Raw genomic sequence first — 19,772 nt, 5'->3', positions numbered from 1 at the left:
TGGTACCCAAGACCACCTTTCAGTGAAGGTAGACTTCCTGATCCAATGTTGCCATCACACCAGGGCCACCCTTACGAAAAGGAGTCACATGGCTCCGTGACTGCAGAATTCATGTTTGGCACGTCTAGGAAGTAAGTGGCCATCCACAGCCTTGACCTGGTGTAGCTGAGTTCATCGGTTGCACAGGGCTGGACCTCATCTTTTCATTCTCTTTTATTTCACTTTTCTTTCGTTTAGAAAGTGTGTGCCCCGAGTTGAGTGTTCATCACAGCAGTGAACATTACACTGTTTTAAGGAAGCATGACATTAGCATTTGTAACCAAGTTCAGGGAACGGACTGTGGATCTACTCTCCTGGAATACACTCCGCAGTCTGTGTTAGTTTCTAACCACACTGACTCTGTTAGGGGTATAGGCCTGTTTGGTGGCCCTCAGCTTACACAGTCTAGAGAAGTGTCACGTGATGTCTTCGTCAGTCACATCAGAAAGTGCTCCTTAGTTTGGGGCTAGAGGGTGGCTCAGTGGGTAAGAGCATTTGCCCAAATATGGAAGTCCAATCTTAAAGCCAGGCATGGTGGTACACACGTTTAATCCTAGCACTCAGGAGGCAAAGGCAGGTGGATCTCTGAGTTCGAAGCTTGCCTGATCCACATAGTGAGACCCTTGTTGAAGAAAACTCCCCAAATCCTTGGCCATGGCTGGGTCTGTGTCTGTAACCTAATACTATGTGGATTGGAAACTCGGACCCCTGGTGCCTAAGACTTCCGTTTCGCTGGGGCTTGTCTTCCAGCCTAGCTGTCTCCGGGTTTAGTGAGAGAGACTGTTTGAAGGGAATAAGGTGGCAATAGAAAAGGACGCACCTGCCGTCGTCCTTTGACCTCCCTACACTCTCACACACACGACACACGGCACGCATGGCGCACACTTTTAGCCTTGGTCAGTGGGCTGAGGTACCGAGTTTCTTTCTGATGCTAATGTAGCTCACTCTTCTGTGGGAAGACAGGACTTTCTGTGTTGTTGCGCTGTTTGGGACATAAGTTGATAGATGCTTAGGAAAAGGAACTTAGAGGTGATTGGTGGTAGTAAAGCCATCTTCAGTCACATCCCCACAATTTTTGGGTTGCTTACTTTATCTAGGGGGACTCTGATTAGCAGGATGTCATTCACTGGGTCTCATTTCCAGTCCTTTTAGAATACTTCACAAAGGCGGTGTCCTATGAGCCCAGCTGGAGGGAGGTAGGGAGGCTCAGGTGACTCGCTCTGGAGGGTCAGGGCCACTTTCCTTGAAGTCTTGGCCTCTGGTTCCTGTGTGCCCTTCTGTGCATACAGACCGTGTTGCCCTCCTGCCCCTCCCTAACACTGTTGCTCTCTGCTCCACAGTGGCCATCAACCTCATTGTGCAGCATATCCAGGACATCCTCAACGGAGGGCTCTCCAAGCGGCAGACCAACGGCTATCTCAACGGCTACACCCCTTCACGCAAGAGGCAGGCATCAGAATCCAGCAGCCGGCCACATTGACCCCTGTGCCCTGACTCCAATTCCCAGCCCCCAGCTCCAAGCCACAGGAGGGTCGAGAGGCTTTGGTCATCTGTACATAACGCCTCCTTTGAAATTACTGTATTTAAGAAAACACCGCGAAGATGAATTGCCTTGATTTTCTTGTTTTCCTTTTTTGTACTTTGGAACAGCAAATCAAACAGAACTTGACCCTGAGCTTAAGTGACAAACTGTGCCAACTATTACTGGTGATGCCTAATTATGACTCCAACGTGTAACCAGTTATAAATACACATACATACATATATAGAAAAGGATCTATTTTTGTGTAAATGTACAAATACTGTAAAGCTGTTTGCCATAAGTATTCTACAGGAACCTGTGCATGGGTGTTGGGCCTGGAGCCCCACCCAGCAGGGCTCTATGCTCTGGCATCTGGGGATCCACGGGGGGGTGGGGTGGTCAATTGGTTGATGTCCCTTGCTCTCAGCACCCTGGGCCTCAGTAGGGATGGGACTCAACTCTCAAGGCCCCCCTGACAGATCTGCCCTCCTTGAAACTGGAGCTAAGAGAGATACTTTTGTTCTTTTTTTTTTTTTTTTTTTTTGGCGGGGGGTAGTTGAAATTAAACTTGATCTCGACTCAAAAACTCAATCTCAGGGAAGAGGCCCACTGAGGAAGACCAATCTGGCTGCCTTTCTCCTTGCCTCACTCTGGCCCTGTCAGCCTGGGTGGCTCCACGCCTCCATCCTTCTTCCGCTGTCTGTCTCCTAGGAAGCCAGCGCTGTCTTTCTGCTCTGGGGGGTCGGGGGGGGATTTTTATAGCATCTCTTCCTGCAGGAAAAGAGAGATAGGTGTTGGGAAGGGTGGGGTTGTGACCCTTGGCATGTTTAAGGAAGAACTGCCTCCTAGGGAAGTGAGTGGTCAGGTTGTCTGGACACATTATTGGCTATGGAGCTGCTCCTTGCAGTCTGGGCTTTGGTTAAGGACATCTGGTGTTGACCACTGACATGGCTTATAGGATGCCCCTGGGAATTCCACCCACGGAGCTGGCAGTGTTGAGTGAGACGAGGACAGTGTGTGTCTCCCACCCGAGAGTCCCACGAGAGCAGTGGTGTCAGGGTGATTGCCTGAATCCCACCGTCCCATGTTAATGTGGTGGCTGCCCAGCAGGAAGGGGCGAGGAGAAGGGAACTATTTCTTAGAAGATATTAAGGGAGGGTATTGAAATCATGGGTACCTAAGCTGGGGTTTTATATTGAAGATGCCCGAGGTAGGGGCTTTCAGCTTTCCTGAACACTTCCTCTTGGTGGGAGCTCCTTCCTGGAGGAAGCTGATGTGCTGAGAAGAAAACTGGAGAAAATGGGGACCAAGCGAGAAGGGAAAGGTGTGTGAGATAGAGGCCTCAGAGCCAAGGACTGTCACGGTGGTGGTCGTCATCCTGCAGTTTGAAGGCCACATGCTTAGTTACTGGTACCTGGACACCGCGGAGCCTCCTCTGTAGGTGGTGCTCAGCCCTCTGAGCTTCTTACTCCGTTCCTTTCCAACCTGGCTGAGGTTTCCTTGCTGTTTCAGCACCATCCAGTTCCCCAATCAGGATTCAAATTTGCCTCCAACTCCGATTTTCTATTTAAAAGACACGAACCTAGGCCTCCATAGAGCTTTGCCGTTTTCCTGAGGCACCGGGAGGCCGAGGCGCAGGCTCTGCAGCGAGTTCCCATGATGGCAGCTGCTGCTGGAACAGGGAGCGTTTGGCTCAGGTACCTGTGGGGAAGGCACACACTCAGCAAGACAGATGTGTCCTAGAGTGTCTGGGGGACAGTCTTATCACATCAACTTCACGTTTGCGGTAATCCTGAGATAAAAGGTAGGTTAGGGCCTGACCTGGGATCCCAAGGACCAGGGCCTTGCTGGGATGGCGGGTGCTCATGGGAAACCCATTCGTGTCTGCAAGAGCCTTGGCCTCTCAGTGGCTAGCATGCTCAACTTTACTTGAAGCTCCCAGGTGCCAAACCACTTAGTGCCTTGGCTGTCTATCCCACTGCCGTGGAAAATGGTTTCTTCTCATCTCTGAGCCTTTACTTAGCCGCTTCCTCATCTTCCTAAGGTGTTGGGACCAAACCTCCAGGGCCTCAGAGCAGCCCGTTCCTAGCTTGGACACAGCTTTGGGACTACCCTGTCCCTACTTCCTGGGGAAACTAAGCAGTTCTGGCTTGGCTTGAAGCAGTGTTTGCTGTGTGCAGGGAAGGGAAGGGGGCTCTGCTGCTCTGAGGCTGCCCAGCTTTTGGCCAATTGTGCATTTGAACTTGAACTTTGTATAGGAAACATTGTGGTCTGAGTCTTGAGGTTTTGGGTTTCCAATTCCGTTGGAGAGTTGGAGGTAAACTTACTAAGAAACCATGGCATTTGTGGTTCTGAGGACTTTTAGCTGTTCAGAGAGGAAGGACAGCTGAGCGGCGCCACGTAACATTAATCACAGGTGCACAAATCCCTCGGCTTCAGAGCCACCCAATGGTGCTCGCTTCTCCCTCCCGGCTCACATACTGTCTTTAGGAAACAAGCTTCTAAGCCTTGGGTCACAGGAAGGCCCAGCCTCACACTGCATCATGCTAAAGAAACTCAACTAACTGTGACTTCTCTTTGGGGAACCCGAGGCTGGTGTGGGGGGAAAAAAGAAAAAAGACGGGAATCTGAGTTAGAGCAGGCCCTGGGGAAGGGCAGTGTCCAAGTCACCTGTCTCAGAACTAATTAATATTCACGATGGTGGCTACTGAGAATGTGGGGAAGTTGCCTCCGGCTTGCTCTAGCCAAGGTGGGTTGTCTGTCTTGGGAAGCAGCTGGGTCAGGTGTGCCGCTGAGTAGCCGCAAGGAGGGACTGGGCCACGCTGACTGCAAGCCTCCTGCAGGGAAGTGTTTTTCACTGGGCTGCCTGTGGAGAGGCTAAGGTCAGTCCAGGCTACACAGGCTGGTGCTTCTGGGAAGGACTGGCTGACCTCTGCCATTTATCCTTTTACTCTGGGCAGATGACAATGCTTGTGTTGGACAGAACAAGGCAGAGAGCATGCTGGGAAAGGCACAGATGTTGGATGCATCTGGAGTGCGCAGGGCCCCATTTAGGACTCTGGCTCTGGGCCTGCTCTGCTCTCATGATGCCAGGCACAGTGACAAGGTGTTATAGCAGCTTCCTGTTCTCTCAGGCAGTGACTTCCCATCCAGGCCTGCCTCGGGAGCGAGGGTGAGTGGCTAGGTAGATACCTAGGCTGTTCTTTTCCTAGAAGATGCTGTCTCTTCCCTTCTTTGGTTTTACTGCCCTACCTTTGTTAGTGCTATGAAATGACCACATCCTATGTACTTGCTGTAAATAAAGATGGACAAAAACTACCAACTCGATTCTTTTGTGATGCTTGGTTAGAAGCAGTCTGCGGGAGCCTGCTAAGAACTCGGGGTGGAGGGAGGGCTGGACCTTGCTTTTCTGGAGGAAGTGGTTGCCTAGCCTGCTGTTTAGGCCTCCTGGTCCTGGGATGTATGGAGCAGACTCCAGGCCCTAGCTGGGCTCAGGTTCCCCTGATGTTACTTGTCTTGCACATTGTATCGCATGAACCACTCACTGGGCCACGGTTTCTGGGAGGCCATGATTCTTGGAATACTGGCTTTTTCTCACAGATGTCATTTTTTTAGCCTCTGCCTCTTTTGCCTTTCCAGGCCTTCCCAGGCCAGTTGCCTAACCCACTTCTCTATATTGAAAATGAAAACCAAACCTAGATGAAATAAACTGAGGGGTGTGCAGTAAAAAAATTTGTGTTAACTGTACCTCACTCTGAAATGAATGAAGGCAGATGTATATCTATTTTTCTAAAAGATACATATGCATTAGTGTTTTCATGTATGCATGTATACTATATGCATGCAGTGCCCAAGGAGGCCAGAAGCGGGTGTTGGATCTGGAACTGAGTTACAGATGTTTGTGAGTTATACTTGGATCCTCTGAAAGAGCAGTAACTGCCCTTAACTGCTGAGCCATCTCTCCAGCCTTTCTCTATTCTTGTTGGTTTGTTGTTGCTGATGGTGGTTTTTGAGACAAGGGTCTTGCTGTATATCCCTGGCTGGCCTGGGACTTGTCATGTGTGCCAGGCTGGCCTCTGAGCTCAAAGAGATCCCCCTGCTCCATCCTCCTGTGTGCTGGGATTAAAGACGTGTGCCATCACACTAAATTTGTTTTTAAAAGAGCTGCATGACATGCCGTCAGGGATTTGCCCAGAATTGTCTTGTGCTCGGCAGCTCCTGAGAGTCCCTGCCTTAGTCCCTCTCTGATCGCATCTTCCCACGTGCCATCCCATCTAGGAATTGGGCAGCTCTCAACAGAAGCCTCTCCAGCAGTGGTTCCCTCCTCCTGCCCCCGTGGGCAGTGGGCTGTTTTAAATTATTTGTGGGTGTGGGTGTTTTGTTTCCACATTTATCTGTGGACCACTTGTGTGCCTGCTGCCCTCGGGGGCATTAGATCCCTTGGAACTGGAGTCACAGATGATTGTGAGCCTCCTAGCCGTTGTTCTTAAGTGAGCCGTCTCTAGCCCCAAACTAACGGCAGCTTTAGCTTTAATGAAGCCATTAGTGGGGCAGGTTTGCAGAAAACTTAATGCCTGCTTAAAAGTCGAGAGCGGGCCTTGAGCAATGTTAGCTTCAAGAGACTGGGCTTAGGTGGATTTCTTTTTTTTTTTATTAATTTATTTATTAAAGATTTCTGTCTCTTCCCCGCCACCGCCTCCCATTTCCCTCCCCCTCCCCCAATTAAGTCTCCCCCCAGCCCGAAAAGCAATCAGGGTTCCCTGTCCTGTGGGAAGTCCAAGGAACCCCCACCTCCATCCAGGTCTAGTAAGTTGACTTACTAGACAAAAAGTTTGGATGCTCAACTTATTAGGTGGATTTCTTTATGAGGTGCTGGGGATGTTTAGGTACTTCACAGCTGATTTTAAAGGTTAGGTGTGATAGCACATGTCTGTGACCCCAACACTAGAGAAGCTGAGGCAGGAGGATGGCAAGTTTGAAGTCATCCTCACCCACATACTAAGAACGTATCTACTCCCTACCCCTCAAAAACAAACAAAAAAACCAAAAAAGCCCCCCAAAACAAAAATGTTTAATGAGGACATTTCCTCTTTTTCTGTGCTGGGGATGTAGCTTGGCACTAGAGCATCTGCTTAGCACAAGCAGAGGTCTCGGTTCAGTCCCCGACACCAACAGCGCTCTGCTAGCTCCTAGTCCTGTGTGTATGCTTACACATGCTTTGAGCTAAAATGAAACTGTGTGAACCCGTCTGACACAGGACTAAACCCTGGCATATACATCTCAGGAATAGACCGTAATCAGAGGCAGAACCTAAAACTGCTTTCTAGTGGGGTGGTGGGTGCACACCTTAAATCCCAGCACTCAGGAGGTAGAGTCAGGCAGATCTCCATGATTTTGAGGCCAGCCTGGTCTACAGAGAAAAGTTCCAGAACAGGCTCCAAAAAACTACAGAGAAACCCTGTCTCGAAAAACCAAAAAGAAAAACAAAACAGACAAACCTGTTTTCTATATGAACTAGTCGTCACGTCGCCACATCCACACTGGGCGCTGTATCCTGAGGAGCTGTTTGTTACAGTGACTGGTTGCCCAGAAGAAAGCCAGTGTGTGCTGAGTTCTGACTGTCCTGGCCGGGGCAGCACGTCCCTGCAGTTCCCCTGCCCTGGCTGCTCATTGCACTTATGGATGTTCACAGGAGGCCCCAGGGACTCTGCTTCCCCGGCAGTATGGCAGTGTCCAGCCTCTGCCGTAAATTCACCTCCGACTTTTACCGTGTTTGCCTCGCCCTTAAAACAGACCTGTGCGGAATGCTAGGAATGTGCCTGTGTTCCTGGATTACTGGGCAACTGCATTCAGCTGCTAGGCATGCTAAACTGTGTGAGTTTGGTGTGCGTCTGCCATCTAGTGGGAGGATTCTGGTGGCTGTGGTTGATGGACTGTCTCATTTGATTGCCTATAGGTATCTCAGAGATACACACCCAAGAGTCCCTACAAGTATTAAGTGCTGATATGACTTTGTCCACTCCCTCTCTTTTTGGAAAATACATAAACCTCCATTAGAGCACACAGAAGCTAACTCTCTTCTGATGGCTCAATCCTGTGGGGGTGGGGATGAGGATGGGGGAGGGAGTGTGGATGTATGTGTACGTAGGCCAGAAGTTGTCAAGTGTATTCCTCAAACGCTACCTTTTTATTATTATTTGTGATGATGATGATGATGGTGTAATAGCATCTCATTATATAGACCAGGCTGATCTCAAACTCAGAGAGATCAGCCTCCTCCTACTTTCTGAGTGCTGGGATTAAAGGACTACATCACCATCCCCGGCCTCCATCTTGTTTATTTTGAGGCAGGGTCTCTCACTGGGCATGGTGCTTACTCGTTGGCTAGGCATGTCAACACCCACATGAATTGAGGTTATGGATGTGTGCTGCAGCACCCAGTGGATTCTGGGAATCCTCATGCTTGTATGGTAGTCTCCCTGGGCCAATCCAAGGCTGCAATTGTTTCTAGTACAGTAGTTGTATAAGCTGCTATTAGAATCAGCTTTCTCTCTCTCTTTCTCTCTCTCTCTCTTTCTCTTTCTGTGTGTGATTATTTTTTAACATCAGTAGGGTACATTCCTAAGAACTCTAGGAAAATGATCATTGATAACAAGCGGTTTGGGTGAGATGGGTCAGCGCTACAGGACAGGTTAGAACCCCAGGACCCTGTGTATTAGCCACATTGACCCCCACAAGCTGTAGTGTTCCTCGCACCAGTAATGCCGTTTCTCCTGGACATGTTCCATGCATGGCACTGGGCTCTTCTTGCCCAGATGGAGACTGGAAAGGTAAAATTCACTGCAATCCAAGGAAGAGAAAAGGAAACGCTGGAGTTCTCTAGATCTTGCAGTAAAGAACAGACAGCGGGGAGACGCCGTTGGCTACACAGATGCCACCCTATACCCGCTATCTGGAACAGCAGTTCCTTGAGAGCAGGGAGAGTGCCCAGCATGGTTCTCACTCCAGAACACTCAGAGACCAGTTGGAACAGCAACTAAACGAAAGCACTGTGGTTGCCTTACATGACAGGCATAGACTCATGGAGCCTGTGTCTGGCCGTAGCTTTCTAAAGGCTTTCGGGCTGTGTGGACGGCTGCCAGGTCACCTGCTTCCCCAGTCCCCTTTGAGAACTGAGAATGTGGTCACCACCTTTCTTGATTTAGTGGCTTAGTAGATCACATGATGACAGGCACAGTGTGAATTATTTAACGCTCCCAGAGCGTGCTATTAGTTCAGTACAATATGCAGCAGTATTGAGAGTTAATTGAGTTCAGCTCAGACCAAAGTTATTACTCATTTCTTCCCCTGTTGCTGTGATTTAAAAAAGATGCCCTGGCAAAAGAAACTTAAAGGGAAAGGGGGTTTCCTTCAGCTCACCCTCCGAGAGGAAAGTTGAAGGGAAGTTGAAGTGGTCGTGGCCTCCACAATCAGGAAGACAAGGGCAACAGATGCAGGCTACTGGTCAGCAGCCTCTTTCTCTAAACACAGTCCAGGACCTAAGCCAGGGAACCTCTGAGGCTTGTGACCCACCCTGTCAGGCCCAACCTTCTCATACAGATGTTGCACGTTTGTGTCTCATTCTCTTCCTGCATCTTCCTCGGTCTAGCCCTGTGGTTGACTAATTGCCCAGTCCTGAATTAACAGCTTATTCTTAATTTCTGTATCCAGGCCCTGCTTTCTCACAGGGTTGTGCCAGACTTAAGCAAAGTAATTAATATTAAAATGATTGGAAAGTTCCCAAGTCCATGTATGTGGCGTTAAAATAACACAAATGCCCTTGAAATGCTTCAGAACCTGAGAAGGTAGGGTCCTCGGGGACATGATCTCAGCTGATGAGCACATGGCATCTTCCAGAAGAGGAGAACCACGCCTGGGTAGTGCATGGCCTACTGGTTCAGATGAACCTCAGAGGGGAGAAAATTGGTGGCTCCTCCAAAGTGTGCAGCTGAACTCCACCCCCACCAGGGATGGTTCAGCCTGGTATCTGATAAGAGTGGTCCCATGGGGGAAGAGTCTGCTTTCTTCTGGGAAGTTGGGTTCCTCAAGAGGAGCAGAAGGGAGTCAGGCTACACGGGTGGAGGGGCCACAAACCTACCGACTGAGACAAGCTTTTAGGAAGAAAAGCCGTGGTGCTTTTCAAGGCCAACAGGATAAAGAAGCTGAATGGCAGCTGAGAGTTCTCCCAGGTTGTTTGCTGTGGAGGGGAGACACAGCCCTTCCCCAGCTCGTGGGAGATGCAGGGGGTCCACAGGGAGAGGGGAAAGAATGCTCATCTTCCTTCCACACCAAAGAACATCCCAGCAAGACGCTGAGGTCTCTCTTCCTTCACGGTCTATTTATTTATTGTATTTTATTTTTGACTCATTTATTGTATGTATTTGTAGGTGTAAGCATGGATGCCCATGTGTGGAGATAAACTTGGGTGTTGGTCCTCCCCTCCCACCTTGTTTGATGTAGTATCTCTCATTCATTGTTGGGTTTACCACAGTAGCTGACCTTAAAGCTCTGGGCCTCTTCCTGCCTCTGTCTCCCTCTTGCCTTAAGAACTCTGGGATTACAGGCAGGTGCTCCTGCTTCTAGCTTTATATGGTGTGCCAGCTGGTTCTCTCTCTCTCTTTCTTTTTCTTTCTTTCCTTCCTTCCTCCTTCCTTCCTTTCTTTCTTTTTTTCTTTCTTTCTTTTTATTTTTAAAGATTTATGTGTTTTTTTTTTAAATTAGATTTATGTGTTTTTATGCATACAACATTCTGCCTGCATGTATGCCTGCAGGCCAGAAGAGGACACCAGATGTCATTATAGATGGTTGTGAGCCACCATGTGGTTGGTGGGAATTGAACTTAGGACCTCTGGAAGAGCAGCCAGTGCTCTTAACCTCTCTCTCTGGCCCGCCAGCTGGTTTTATGTCAACTTGAAATAGCCTACAGTCACTGGAGAAGAGGAGCCCCCAATGAGAAAAATGCTTCTATAAGCTCTGACTGTAGGCAAGCCTGTAGGGCATTTTCATAATTAGTGATTGATGGGGGATGGCCCAGTCCATTGTGAGTGGGGCACCCCTGGGCTGGTGTTCCTGGGTTCTATAAGAAAGTCATGGGGAGCAAGCTAGTATACAGCACCCCTCCATGGACTCTGCATCAGCTTCTACCTCCAGGTTCCTGCCGGTTGAGTTCCTGTTCTGACTTCCTTCAGTGGTGAACAGAGATATAGAAGTGTAAGCCAAATAAATTCTTTCTTTTCCAAGTTGCTTTGATTATGGTGCTTTGTCCTATCAAGGATAATCCTGACGAAGACATTTGGGTTCTGCAGATCTGAATTCAAGTCCTCACACTTGTCCAGCCAGTTCTTTACTCACCGAGCCCTCGCCCCAGCCTCGCACCACCCTTTGTTATTGAAACAGCATCTCTCTATGTAGCTCTGGCTGGCCTGGAACTCTTGGTGATCGTCCTGCCTCTGCCTTCTGAGTGCTAGGACTACAGGGCTGCATACTTCATTGTACGCACCGCTCCGCATCCTCTTTCTAACAGATTTGTCTTTTGAGACAGGGTCTTGGGCTATAGCTTCGGCTTCCTTCCTCTGTTCCAATCGCTGGAACTGTCGGCATGGCCACCATGCCCAGATCACAGAGTGTGTATATGTGTGTGTGTGTGTGTGTGTGTGTGTGTGTGTGTATATATATATATATATATATATATATATATATATATTTTTTTTTTATTTTGTGTTTTGCCTGTGTGTATATACATGTGCACTGCATGCATGCCTGATGCCTATGGAGGCCAGAACAGAGTGCTGGATCCTCCTAGAACCGGAATTAAGGATATATATGAGCTGCCACATAGGCGCTGGGAACCGGACCCAGGTCTTCGGAAAGACAGCAAGTGCTCTTAGGCATTGAGCCATCTCTCCAGCCCTAAGAGTCAGTTTAAACAAGTGTCACTTTGATCACAAATTATATTTTGAAAACTTCAGTTAAAGTGAGATTTCTTTAGTAGGTCTTTTGTACTGTGTGTGTGTCTGTGTCCAGAGCTGCTGGATGGAATGGGAACCAATAGGAAGGTTACAGTAAAGGGCAGTTTCCCTGGAAGGTTTCTAATTGATGCTCTGGTGGCTGCTTTATTTTAGAGATTTATTTGTTTGTGCAAGGCTCTCACGGTCAGCATCACTACTTTCCGGTTGAACACTCTCTAATGGACTCTTGGATGTGGCTTCTGCATACTCAGCCTTGGAGGTTTTCCTCCTGGTTGCACGTGGACAGACACTCGGTTCCTTCAGCTCTGTAGCAGCAAGGAGGATCCAGTCAAGATGTGTGTCTGTTGGCCATGACACCTTTTCCCCTTCTTTTCACTCTCCAACGTGCTAGGCTTTAACATTCCACCAGGGGGCAGACTTGCAATTTCTCTCTTTTTATATAGCTAACTCTTATTGTATGCCTGTCACAGTATTGTTTTGTTTTAAGCCTCATTTGAATTCTGTGAGGTATATTATATTATGTCTCTTTCTAAAAGGGGGATTGTGGTTTAGGAGAGGCTAAGTAAATTGTGCCGAGTCAGCAATACATGGGGAAGCTGCAATTTGAACCTGTGTTTTTCTGATTGAAAAGCTTGAACCTTAAACCTCTTTTATGTCCGGCTATCCTGAAGATAGAATTCTGCCCTGCCCCATATGCCTACAGCACCAGATCTTCAGCAGGTTATGCTCTGGAAGTCACAGTTCATCCAACCAACATATGATTATCTTGGCTTCTTGTCTGAGCCCTGAGTACCCTTATACATACCTAATAAGGATTTTGCCATTTGTAGCTCATATTTTTCTTTTCTCCTCATCCTCCTCTTCTTTTAGACAGAATCTCACTGTGTAGCCATAACTTGCTTGGCTGGTCACTATATAGACCAGACTGGCCTTGAACTCACAGAGATTCCCCGCCACCGAGTCCTGAGTGCTGGGATAAAGGTGTGCACCCCCACACCTTCATCTGGCCATTTGTATTTGATCTTAAAGGTCCTTCCGCAACTTAGACACTGTTAGAACACCCCCATCAGTGGGTTAGAGTTTGTCTCCTTGAGGTGGCTGCTTGCTTAGCTCATGTTAACTTTAGGAAGGGCACTGGTTCAGGGGTCCAGGACATTTCTTTCCCATAATTCTTTCATCAGATTTATGAGGTGAGAAGTGAATAACCGTGGTAGGTGCTGCTTGAGAAACCAGAGCTAATCTTGTCCTAATCTCCAGACCAGTTCAGACTGGAGAGGTCCTGTCTACCCATAACCAGGCACACCGAAAATCCTGCTCTCAAAATTGGATGTTCAGCCCAAAATGAGACATCACTATTACCTTCCTTAAAGCCCAGGGAACAGATAGTTGGGGTGAGGGTAGGAAGAAAGAATGTTGGGCTGGATGGAGTCAGGGGACAGTGTGGGATGCTGATGTCAGGGCATGGCATGGCTGCTGTGGTCTTGAACTCATAGCAGCTGTGAGAATCCAGACAAGACTGAGCTGGCCAACATGCTATTGGTGGGATGAGGTGTTGTGCGACTCTTTTTTTTGGCTCTCTTGGGGGGGGACCCACAAATAAATCACACACAGAGGCTTATTTTTTCTTATAATCACCTGGACTTGGCTTGTTTCTTGACAGCTTTTCTTAAATTAATCCATTTACCTTTCCCCCCTGGACTTTTTATCTTTTCTACTTCTGTATATTTTACTTTCCTTCTTACTCCATGGCTTGGGCGGGGGGGTGACTGGCTGGCTGACCTCTGATGTCCTCCTCCCCTTGTTCTCTTGTTGCTCCAATTCTTCCTTCTCTGCCTGACAGCCCCACCTATCCTTACTCCTGTGTAGTAAGGGGGCTGCTTGTTCATTTCCTGGCTGCCCAGACTCCCGAAATAACCACACAGAAACTGTATTAATTAAATCACTGCTTGGCCAATTACTTAAATGTATTGCTAGCTAGCTCTTACATCTAGAATTAACCCATCTCCCTTTTTTTATATTTTACCATGAGGTTCATGGCCTACCAGCAAGCTTTCACTATATCTGTCTCTAGCGGCTCCATGGCTTCTCCCTGACTCTGCTTCCCTTCTCCCAGCACTCAGTTTCATTTTCCCCACCTAACTCTGTTATGTCCTGCTCTGCTTTAGGCTCAAAGCAGTTTCTTTATTCACCAATGGTATTCACAGCATACAGAGGGGAAGTCCCACATCACTCCTGCCTCATAATTGGCCATTCAGCTCTTTATTAGACCTTCAGGTGTTTTAGACAGGCAAAACATCACAGCTTCACAGAGTTAAACAAATGCAGCATAAACTAAAGCCACATACCTTAAAATAATATTCCTCACCAGTGAGGCGTTCCTAAGGCTCCACCCTTCCCAGAGGACCTACGCACAGTTCACGGTTTCTAAGGAAGGAGAGGTATTTTCTTCAGTGGTGTAGCCCTAGTAAGGTGCTCACACAACTGCAAATAACCCCTCACCCACGCTGCTGTGGGCAACCCCACAGGAATTCACCGGGCCACGAATATGAAAGTGTAAGAGTTTGAAAGAGTGGGACCAGGGAGAGGAACAGGAACAAGAGAAGGCAATGGCGGTAAATACGGTCAAAATACATTATGTACATGTTTGAATTTGTCATAAAGGAATCCATTATGTAAATTAATACATATTAATAAAAAAAGACAGAAGGATTTTCTGGGCTCAGACTACTGATAAACCTGGTGGAGGAAAGATAGGGCTTTCCCTGGGGGGAGAAAGGAGAGGCTTTTGAGTGGTGGGGTTCCCATCTGCATCCCTGGTAGTTCCTCCCAGGGAAGCTATGCACATAGGTTCAACCTTCTCTTCAGAGTGCGCCCTCTGAACTCTGGCTCCCTTGTGAGATGGAGTGGTAGTCATGGCAGTCTCACGGTGGTAGGTACCTCTAAATCCCTGATGCAGGCCCAGCACAGTATCTGTGCTTCCCGCTGCTCTCCCATTGCTCTAGCTACACCGGACTGCTTCTTGTGGGCACTACTCTCCATTAATCTCTTTCCACACAGCAGGCCACTGCTCAGCCATTTCCTACTGGACTTCCCCCATCCCACCACCCCTGCAATGGAGTCAGGGCACACACCGGGCACTGTTTTCCTCACTCTCGGGTTCATCCTCTCCTCCTGTGTCCCCACAGCCTCTGGTGAAGGATCCCCTGACTCTTCAGTCTGTACCTATCTCTCCACCAGCATCCGGGACTTCTTGGTATGCCAGCAAGCACCTGGCAAGACAGGGTTAAGAAACACTGTGGAAGAAAGAGCCCCCATCCTTTTCTGTAGGAAGTACAGTGTGGCTCCCTGAACGGGAGCGATCTGATGCCTCCCCGAGAGCTGTTCCTTTGTTCTATCATCTTGCATTAAAGTGGCATGCGGTGTTTTCCCTACTGGGAAAATGTCATTTGAAAAATACACAGTGAGTGTTAGATGGTGCAGCTGGCCTGCCATCTTGCCAGGAGAGGGGTGAGGAACCAAGGGTGGCTCGGAGGCTGGTGTTGCGGGGGTCAGCTGGACATTTTGGATTGCTCCGTGCAGATAGTCCAGTGATCCCTGGCTGAGGGATGGGCAGGTGTCCCTCAAACTGATTCTACTCTCGCTAACCAGATACTGTGCTCCTGACACATTCACACTTCCTTTCTGATCCTGAGCTCTGGGGCTCTCATCTTGCTCCTGGGGTGACCCTCACCCCTCTGTCCTTGCAACAGATCCCCAATCCAACCACTTCTCAACATCTTCCCTGCTTGGCCTCTGATCCACGCTGCCCTCATCTGTCAGATTGGGTGCTTCAAGGCCCTCATGACTAGCCTGGGATGTTTTCTTCCATTCTTGGCCTTAGTTAAATTAAAAATGCAAACCCAACCAGGATACCAACTTTATTATACATTCTCTGGTCCTCAACACACTGAAGAACAAAACCCAAAGTCGTCCTTGTGATTAGCAAGGCTCTATGTTGTTTACCACCCTCACTGATGCTAAGATCTTAACGCATACGGTTTTCTTTTTGCTGTTTTCCCTGCCACAATGTTTTCTTTATAGAACCTGGATAGAACTCAAAACCTACATTCTTTCCTTCTTTGGAATTTTGCATTGACCGGTCCAGTTGCTTGAAATGTTCTTCCCCGGACATATAATAATATGCACGAATAATAAAAACCCAGAGACATTGGGGTTCAAGCTGAAGATCAGAAAAGCAAAGCGTCAGTTCACTAGCTCTTCAGACGGAAATGGACAATCCTGCCTCCATGAATTCTCAGACTGAGCCTGAGAGCTGTCTTCTCCTGTCTTACATTCCTCTCTAGTGCTGGGATTAAAGGCATTCACCACTACCACCTAGCCTCTATGGTTAACTAGTGTGGCTACTGGGATTAAATATGTGTGCCACCACTGCCTGGCCTGTATGGCTGATCAGTGTGGCTACTGGGATTAAATATGTGTGTGCCACCAGTGCCTGGCCTGTATGGCTGATCAGTGTGGCTGCTTTGTACTCTGATCTTCAGGCAAATTTTATTTATTAAAACACAAATAATATTCCACCAAACATTCACGTTTTCTTCTCTAGGTTTATAACTTGGAGCTGTCTTTTATGTCTTCCATATCCCTCAGTCCTGATTTAATTTTTCTCATGGAGATTGTCTGTCTATGTTAATGTCTTTGTCTAATCTGTCTGTACCAATGTGAATGTCAATGTATAGGTTCAGTCTGTATGTATTGATGTCTGTGTTAATGTCTGTGTCTGTCTCTGTCCTACCTGTTTATGTTTTTATTTATGTCTACCCCTCTGTCTATGTCCATGCCTACCTTTGTATATTCATCTTAAGCTGCTGTTTTTGGCATCAGTCTTTTTATTGGTATGAAAGTGTCTGTGGTCAGGGACTTTGCGTTATTTCTTACTGCATCCTTAGGATTCAAAGATAGTTTCAAACATAGGATGCTCAACGAATATTGTTTGAAAGAACAGGTGGGTGCAAGGAGACAATGACTGTGAGGTTCCTTGGCAAGTGTAACGGCTGCCCCTTGGTTGGGAGAGTTGTCCCATGCTTTTGCCTCCATATGGAGTAAAGCCAATTGCCTGTTGCTGGGCCCTGTTTCATCCAAACCAGTGCTGAGAGCCCAGGCCTCAAAACTAATTTATCTCAGATCCCAGCTGTGCAGTCTGTTAATTGGAGCTTGGGTAAACTGCTTTGTCTCGTTGGCCTTAGTACTTACTCTCATTTGTAGCAAGTACTGGGTATACCTGCTTCAAGTGTAGTGTGTGGCTATCGGAGAACAAATAGCAAAATATTCCTTCTTTGCCTGTAATCTCTGTCCTTGGGAGGCTGAGGCAGGAGCATCTCTAGTTCAAGGTCTGGGCTAGTTAGAGACACACCCTAAAATAAGAAAAAAAAGAAAAAAAATCGAAACAATGAAAAGCACCCTTCTCCCACCCCAGTCAAACAATCAAGTTCTCTCTGCCCTTCATATCTGTATCTTGGGAAGCCCCTTGGACAAAAATCTAATCCATTTTCTCCAGGTGCCAATAAACATTAAAAAAAAACATGATTCATTTTTGTCTTTTTTCCCTTCCTTAATTAATTAGTTCTGAACTCATGAGTGAAGACAGGAGCCTCAGTCATTGGGCCTCTACCACCTCTCTTGTTCCACACCTCTGAGGTGGGTAGGAGCTAATTTCTCTGTGTATCTCATGTGTGGAAGCTGAAACTTACAGATACTACCTGAGAAAGGCTACTCAGCTGGGAGCCACAAATAATCCCCTAGATTTCATTTTATTATAAGGGCATGGTGTGTGAGTGTGTGTGGTGTGTGTGGTGTGTGTGTGAGTGCATGTGTGTGTGTGAGTGTGTGTGTGAGTGTGTGTGTATGTGTGTGGTGTGTGTGTGTGGCGTGTGTGTGTGTATGTGTGTGGTGTGTGTGAGTGTGTGTGCATGTGTGTGTGTGTCTGGGTGTGTATGTGTGAGTGTATGTGTGTGTGTGCATGTGTGTGAGTGTGTGTGGTGTGTGTGTGAGTGTGTGTGTGTGGTGTGGTGTGTGTATGTGTGTGTGTGAGTGTGTGTGCATGTGTGTGTGTGTGTCTGGGTGTGTATGTGTGTGGTATGTGTGAGTGTGTGTGTGAGTGTGTGTGTGCATGCGTGTGTGTGTGGTGTGTGTGAGTGTGTGTATGTTTGTGTGTGAGTGTGTGTGTGTGGTGTGTGTGTGGTGTGTGTGTGCATGTGCGTGTGTGGTGTGTGTGTATGTGTGTGTAAGTATGTGTGGTGTATGGTGTGTGGTGTGTGTGTGTGTGTGTGTATGTGTGTGTGAGTATGTGTGGTGTATGGTGTGTGGTGTGTGTGTGTGTGTATGTGTGTGTGAGTATGTGTGGTGTATGGTGTGTGGTGTGTGGTGTGTGTGTGTGTGTGAGTGTGTGTGTGGTGTGTGAGTATGTGTGGTATGTGAGTGTGTGTGTGTGGTGTGTGTGTGTGTGTGCATGTGTGTGTGTGAGTGTGTGTGAGACATGGCGCTCACGTGGGCAGCAGAGTGTGTCAGTGGCAGGCAGGATGATCAAAGACTCAGCAGCTGACTGGGATGCAGAAGTCACAGGTGGATCAGAAACACAGAGAGATCCCCTGCAGGCTTGGGGAGTGGTGGGGCTACCCTGCAGTGCTGGAGCAGGTGCCAGGGAGAGGCGGCAGAAAGGGCAGGAGAGAACCCCTCGGAGACTGGGTAGAGGGACTTAAGAAGCCCGTTATCTGCAGTCCTTGCCTAACGAGGAGCCCCAGCCGAGACTATGCTGTCTTGTCAGAAAAGACCCAGGCAGGGGGCCCTGCACGACGGAGAGCCCTTGCCACTGCAATAGAAAAGCAGTAAGGAAGCTGAAGAAAGAATTCAAAAAAATAGCACACACGGGGCCAAAACCTCCTCTGGCTTGAATAGAGCCCCAGCTTCTCTCTCAAGCAAGTCTCCCTTCCTCGGTGGTGATGTGAAGACGGTGGTTAAAATGCAGATTGGACCCAGGAGGGCTGACATTTAAGATACCCGGTTGTGAGATTGAATATGCTTTAGCTGGCCAGCTTAGCTACCACGGCTCCCCCCCATTCCTAGGCAGGGGAGGGAAGGCCACTGAGAGCCAGCTGCGCTGATTCTCAGCAGGGTGGGCTGATGGCCCATCTCAGAACATCTGAGCCATTTCTAGTCCCACTCCGGCCAAGCTGGCTCGGCTGCTGCACCCTTTTGTGATCTCTGGAACTCTACTCTGAGGGGCTTTGGGTGTCAGGGGGGAAGCAGGGAGGGTATGTATGTTGGGTATGGGTTTTAGGAGCCGCCTCTCTTCTCCAGGCACCCCAAGCACAAATATTGTCAGGAGGCCAGGCAGATGGTGGCTAACAGGTGGTTTCTCCTGGATGGATGTGATATTGTCACTCTTCCCGAGAGAGGCAATAGGGCATGCGAGCTTGGAATCAGGGCGTGTCTTTGTAAGGTTTCTATGGCTGCAGTGATGCTAATGAAGGAAACATTTATCTGGGCCTGGCTTATAGTTTCCAGGTTTAGTCTATTATCGTCGTGGCAGGAAGCATGGTGGCGCACAGGCAGAGACGATGCTGGAGAGGTAGCTGGGAGGTCTATATCTGGATCAGCCGGTAGCTGCTGGCCTGATTGGATCTTCTGAAATCTCAAAGCCCACATCTAGGAGGTCTATATCTGGATCAGCAGGTAGCCGCTGGCCTGATTGGATCTTCTGAAATCTCAAAGCCCACTTCCTGAGACACTGGTCCTCCAACAAGGCCACACCTCCAATAATAGTACTCCTTCCGAGTCTCTGGGGGCCATTTTCATTCAAACCATCCCAGGACATCTCGGCTAGGCTTTGGCTATTTATGTGACTCTCAAGAAAGTTTCTTGAAATCCATTAGCCATATATTTTTCATTTGCAAACAATTGCTTAAATAATATTTACCTCCTAGTGTTGTGGTCTTGGGGAAGTAAATGTTTCTTCCACATTTTACCTTCCATGCTCACTCTTTATTCAGGGCGTGCCTGGCAAAATTTCACATCCATCTTGCCCTTGGATAACAATCTCCATATGACCAATAGGAAACATATGATATGTGTTTTGAACTTAGTGTTTCAGTGCACTGAAAGTCGTAGCAAGTCAGCACTCACTTGGCCCTAGATCTAGAGGGCCACTT

At 48.1% G+C, this 19,772-nt stretch overlaps 1 protein-coding gene across 1 annotated transcript in view; it reads left to right on the top strand.

Annotated features, from left to right (window-relative positions):
* Positions 1-4,879, top strand: part of Uck2 (uridine-cytidine kinase 2) — a 68,048-nt gene extending 63,169 nt beyond the window's left edge. The window contains exon 7 of the mRNA XM_075988515.1: positions 1,380-4,879. Within this exon, the coding sequence (XP_075844630.1) occupies positions 1,380-1,519 (140 nt within the window). The 3' untranslated portion in view covers positions 1,520-4,879. The remainder of the gene's footprint in view (positions 1-1,379) is intronic.
* The last annotated feature ends 14,893 nt before the right edge of the window (positions 4,880-19,772 follow it).

Source organism: Microtus pennsylvanicus, chromosome 10 (assembly GCF_037038515.1).
Source record: "Microtus pennsylvanicus isolate mMicPen1 chromosome 10, mMicPen1.hap1, whole genome shotgun sequence".
Taxonomy (NCBI): domain Eukaryota; kingdom Metazoa; phylum Chordata; class Mammalia; order Rodentia; family Cricetidae; genus Microtus; species Microtus pennsylvanicus.
This window is presented reverse-complemented; position numbering and strand designations above follow the sequence as displayed.